At 53.1% G+C, this 5,761-nt stretch overlaps 1 protein-coding gene across 1 annotated transcript; it reads right to left on the reverse strand.

Moving 5' to 3' along the window:
- Nucleotides 1-1,692: 1,692 nt before the first annotated feature.
- RASSF10 (Ras association domain family member 10) lies at nucleotides 1,693-4,469 on the reverse strand. The gene has a single exon (XM_050757422.1). The coding sequence runs from the start codon at nucleotides 4,207-4,209 to the stop codon at nucleotides 2,683-2,685; it is 1,527 nt and encodes a 508-aa protein (XP_050613379.1). The 5' UTR covers nucleotides 4,210-4,469; the 3' UTR covers nucleotides 1,693-2,682.
- Nucleotides 4,470-5,761: the final 1,292 nt, after the last annotated feature.

Genomic DNA, 5,761 nt, shown 5'->3' on the forward strand with positions numbered 1-5,761 from the left:
CTGTCATGCATTTACTCTCCTTCTTAGGGCCATGGTGACCATAAATGTGAATGAAAATTTAAAGTATTTAGCATTTATTAAGCACTTCCTATGCACAGGCACTGTTTTGGTGCTTTTTATAACTGTATTTCACCTTTCTCAGGCTTACAAAAGCTCTTAGTAAAAAGAACCATTGTCTCCTTCCTCCTCACTCCCCCATGCCAGCGTGTTCTACACACTCCTTTCTTCTACTCACCAAGAGAGCCTTTTAGGAATATAATTGATCTGGATAAGAGAAAAAAAATGGGCCAACTAGGCTGCCATTTGTTATCAATAAAGCCTCACAGCTGTCTGAACAGCTGACTAAAGAAGCACCTTCAAATGGTCAAGACAGGGAAGGTTCTAGAAATAGGGCACCAGAAAATCCCACAGGCCTTCTCCTTGTGATGTGGCTTGTTTGCTTTACAGGTGTCAAGCATATTTGCTGACGTCAGCAGCCCATCAAAGTTTAAAATAATAATAGTGAAAAGGAAAACAGCCCCTTTCTGCCAGGCAGTCCTGTTCTGCCAGCTTCTGCGTTCTTTTTGAGTTAATAAACGTCCAAGAATCACCTCTCCTACCACCCTGAGTGGGAAAAACAGCACAATAATTTTAAAACCACCAGGTCAGCCCATTGTCAGCATAAACCATTCAGACAAGTAGCATTTTGTCACACTCTAATGAGGATTTTACCTCTGCCTCAAAACGAAAGCTATCATTAGGTTTCGTGTTTATGGGATCAAATGATTGTCTGGGGATGGTGGGTTTCTTTCAGTCCCTTCCTCATTTTAATCACGTTCAAGACCAAATGCATAGACATTTCCTGCATCAGATGAAACTAAAAAACCATAGCTATGCCAGCTAATGTCTTTTGAAAACATCAATTAAGAAAATGGCCTTTAAATTCCCATTTTTACTTGAAAATCTGCGAACAGGCACACAAGTTTTAATACCAGGGCAGGGGTGGTGGCAGTGAGGGGCGGGTGGGGGGTGCTGTCTCTAAAAAGGAGACAGCACAAACAGTGGTTTGAGGAGGTCAGAAGGGCAGGCTCCCATTGGCAACAAGCAGATAGAGAATCTCTGCAAGGGAAGGAACTTCTGTATAAAGCAAAGGCCTCTTAAGTTATCTTCACATGTAGTGTTGAAACTGGAGCCAGCCCCTCAAGAGTAGGTTGATAAGAGGTTTCTGCACCATGCTGGTACCACACACAGGACCCATTGTTAATACCTCCTGAGGACAGATTAGATCCCACATTCCTCAGAAGTACTGAGCTGCAGAGGGAAATCGGCCAGCAGGCTCCTTCCGCAGGGCCAACCACTAGCTACAACTGATAAGTTTTAATTGAAATAACTGGAACAATTACATGGAGTCCCCACCACTTCTGTCGCCAGCTACTGAGATGGTGGTGTACTTGCATCTCCTGGCATGTGCATAGGCGTGTGCCAGAAAAGAGTAATTCAAGTTCTTAACTCATTTTTTATCTTTTTTTCCATGGCTATGTGCCATCGTTAATCAAATTGTTCACCCAAGGAGTACTATGAGATTGTTTTGTTTTATTTTTTCTTTTCTGGCCTTATCTAGGAAACCCTGATATTTACTCTATCTGAGTTTGAACAAGTAACTAATTAATCTCTGACAAAAGATACTGAAGTTAGACAAGTTTGGGTAAAATCCGTTGAGGTCATGGTTGGTTTTAATCACATAGCTCAATTTAAAAGCTGAACACTAACATACCTTTGCTTTCAAAGAGTGCTTGTTAAACAGCAAGTTTTGTTGTGCGTAACTTGAATTCTGCCACTTCCTTTTATTTTTTTCTGAAATAACAGTGATTGAGTCAATGAAGTGGCAATATGAATTAAAGGACAACACACCTGCCTTTGCAGGGACAGACCCCAAAGGGCCCAGATTAAATTTTAACCAGGATTATGTTTGCCAGGATTTTATATCTCAAATGATTATGTTTGGCTTTTGTAATAATAAAAGGTTATTTTGGGAAAAGAATTCCCTTTTAACATCTACTCTGTTTACTAGGAGGAAATACAGAGTTAGACTTCGATACAGTTTAGCCTTTGAAAGAAAATAAAAGACAAATGATTTAGCAGATGGGTAATTCCCAAATCTGCAGAAATGTAAACAGCCAGGATTTTGGTGCCTATGGGTTTTATCAAAGATGTAAGAAAGGCTGAGACCGACACCAGTGTGTCCTCTTTGGCTAGTTTTAACACGTTTACAGTCACAATTAACATTCAAGGAATTTCCTTTTCATCCAAGTGTTTCTTTTAAAAGCACTTCATACCACACACTAAAGTTCTAGCTGCCATCAGTCCTTCCCATACAGAAGAGTAGTGAAATCTCCATAATACTTCCTTACTTTGAAAATGGGCTCGGACCACGTCAATTTCCTTGGGGTGTTTGTTTTCCAATATAGGTGGTTCTCGCCTCCTCCCTCCTTCCCTCTCTTTAAAGAACTTGTACTGGGGACCCTACTTCTTCGTCCCCCACCCTCCTCCGCACTCACCCCGGAGCCAGATGAGCGCGAGGCTGGGCAGGCGTCCTAAGCCCTCCCCCGGCCCAACAGCCTGGTTTCAAGTCCCTGAGCCGGCCGGCCCACTGCATTCTGCAAGAAAAAAGAGATCCCTGTTTCCCCCTCTCCCCCGCTACCCCTAGACAAGGGATTCGCACATAGGCACGGAGTCCGAGTCTTGGCTATGCATAGAGCTCAGCCCCGTATCCGAGTCTTCGTCGTTGCCAGGACCGCTCTTGGCCAGTCCACGGGCCTGGTCCACCCACATGTCGGCGCAGGCTTGAGGCCCGGGTTCCCGCGAGGGACCGCCGGAGCCAGGAGCCCCATCCGGCGCCACTGTCAGCTCCAAAGTGTGCAAAGTTTGCAGAAGGCCCTGTAGCTCGCGCTCCTTGCTGTCCCATTGCTGCTGGCTGTAATCCAAGTCCGACTTGACGGCCTCCAGGTCCGTGTTGAGCCGGAGCCCGATGTAAAGGCTAGTACTGAGCTGCGTCCTGACCCGTTCCTGCTCCAGCAGCAGCTCGCCCTCGGGGCCTCCATCGGGCTCCGGGGGCTCCTCCCGCGCCGCCAGCTCCTCCTGGCGCCGCCGCATCCACCTCTGGTTGAGTTCCTCCTGAATCTCGGCTGAAAGGCGCTCCAGCAACTCCTCCTGCTGAACCCGTTGCTCCTGAAGCCTCAGTAAGTCGTCGCAGCGCCGGGCCAGCTCCTCCAGCGCCGCCGCCTGCGCCTCGCCGTCTAGAGGGGGCGGCGCCGCCGCCGCCGCCGCCTCTGCCTCCGCCGCCACCTCTTCTGGCTCCTCTCCTGGGCTGGACCCGTCGAGCTCGATGCCTGCCCCAACCAAGTAAGTGTCCTGCACGTAGTTGACCCCGTGACGCCGCATGCGGTCCAGGTGCACCTTGGCCTCGTAGCGGTCGATCTCGCGGTCCAGCTCGTGGAGCCGCTGCACCTGCTGGCGAATGGTGTGGTCCTGGGAGAGCACCAGATGCACCAGCGTCTCCATGCGCTCCACCGACGCGCTCTCGTGGGCCCGCGGCGACGAAGAGCAGGACGAGGCAGTGGACGACGAAGTGGACGAACAGGACGACGGAGGCTGCTGCTGGCGCCGCCGGTTAAGCTTGGCCAGTTTGCGAAAGGCCTTGCGCACCACTCGCCGCTGTTTCTCCTGGGTCATGGCCAGGCTGGGCCGCGCGGGGGCCCCGCGGGCCGGACAGGGGCGCTCTCGGCTGAGCACTACGCGCGCCTCGGCGCTGCGGGGGCCGGCGTTAGGCAGCGATGCCTCGCTGCGCACTAGCACGAAGCGCACATTCTCTTGCTCTTCGCCCCAGGCAGCCCAGAGGCGCAAGATGCGAGTCTTGTTAGGGAGGATGCGCTCAAAGCCGCGCCACTTCTCCACGATGCAATAGCACTGCGGGGGCCCACACAGCATGCCCTGCGGCAGCGCCTCGTCGTCCTCGTCGTCCTCGTCTGGAGGTTCGGGAAGCTCTCCCGGGCCAGGCGGGTCGCCGGCCGACCCCCGCCGCCGGCTCCGCCGCTGTCTCCGTCGCCGCCGGCAGCCGTCCTCCAAAAGCACTCGCACAACGTCCGAGCAAGTAGTGCGGCGGGAGAGACCGGACACCAGCTTCTCTTCCTGGCAGATCCACACCGATATCTTCTTTTCCGAAGGATCCATGGCGCAACCAGGGCGCAGGTGGCAGGTCCGGCCGGGCTCTGCTGGGGCAGAAAGGACAGCAAGGGCAGCCCAGTAGCTCTGGGATGGGAGAGGAGCCCGTGCCCCCTCCTGCGGCTGCACTAGCCCTGCTTCCCCACTGCGCACCGAAGGCAGGCTGGAAAGCGACTGCGGCTGTGGTCGCGGTTGCAGCTGCGCTCTGCCCGGACGACGGGCGCTCCCGGGGCAACGCGCCCGGGACCGGCTCCCGCCGCTCTGGCTCTACCCAAGGTGCCCGGGACCTCCGGGTTTTGCTCCTCCCCATGTGGCTCCACCCCTTCCCGCCCCCAGCGCCCAGAGCTGTGGCTGGAAGTACAGGAGGCTCAGGGCCCAGGCCCGCCCCTAGCAGCCTTGCCGCGCGGCGTGCGCCCCGTCCGCCCCTCGCTCGCGTTGCGGGCATCCTGAGTCTGGGCCTTTTTCGCCAAATCGCTGCTCTGCCGCGCGCCTACGCAAGGGAAGATTCAAGGGCCCCTCCACTTCAGGGAGTGGAGCCCGCGCCTTGGCACGGATCAGCTGTGCGTCTCCCTTGGCCTACTGGCTCTTCTCCTTGTGTCTATAGCTAGCCGGACGCATCTTGACTTTTATCTTCTCATCTTTCCTGGCGCCTCCAGACGCATTTCCTGGTCCCTCAAGGCAGCGGTGCCTGGGGAGTGCACTTTGCACAGACAGGGAAACCGAGGCACTCAGCGGTCTCCAATGGAGACGCTCTAATCACATTCCACGTCCAGCTAGCGCTATGAAGAGCTGCCTCTAACGCGGAAGGCCTCCCAGTCTTCCTCGACAGGAAGCAGTATTTGCATATCTAAGGAGAACAAGATTCAGCAATGTGCTCCGGGAGCAAGTGCAGGCATGGAACGGTCTGGGCTGGAGGGGGACAGACGTTCAGAGGCGGCTGCCGGTTTTCTGTAGTGTCACGTAAGTGGGTCTCCACGTCATCTTCACCTCAGCTTCCCACAGCCTTCTTGGGAGAGGGGCTTCTCATTCTAGTGGGAGTGCAGGGCCCAGACCCGAGTCACAAGCTATTTTTATGCTTTCCACATCCATAAGGGGAAACCGTGAAGGCTTCTGGCATTTTCTAATATTCAGACGTGGTCCAGAAGAGATAACAGCCAAGCTTTACAGCGCAAGAAACCCAAGGCCACAATGCAAGTGAACTTGTTTCATCCTTAACTGCTGATGAGGATTATTGCGTGCAAGCCTCGCACTTAGCTTGTCCTTGTGAGCACAGGTCTAATAATAAGCTCACTCCCTTTCTTCAAGACCTTGGATGGCTCCCCATTGCCTCTTGGCTAAAGCACTTTTGTTCATTCAATGATTCACTCAGCAAATATTTATTGAGTACCTACTGTGCTCCAGGTCCTATCGCTAGGGCTTTGACAATGAATGAATCGCCAGTTCTGGCTTGCAAGGAGTTCACAATTTAGTGGGAGAGCACAGCCAAGTAAACATTTCCAACACAATGTCTTGTGTCCTCTGATAAGGGAGAGCATGAGGTTTTGGGGGAACCTGGAGTGGC

Source organism: Macaca thibetana, chromosome 14 (genome assembly GCF_024542745.1).
Source record: "Macaca thibetana thibetana isolate TM-01 chromosome 14, ASM2454274v1, whole genome shotgun sequence".
NCBI lineage: Eukaryota > Metazoa > Chordata > Mammalia > Primates > Cercopithecidae > Macaca > Macaca thibetana.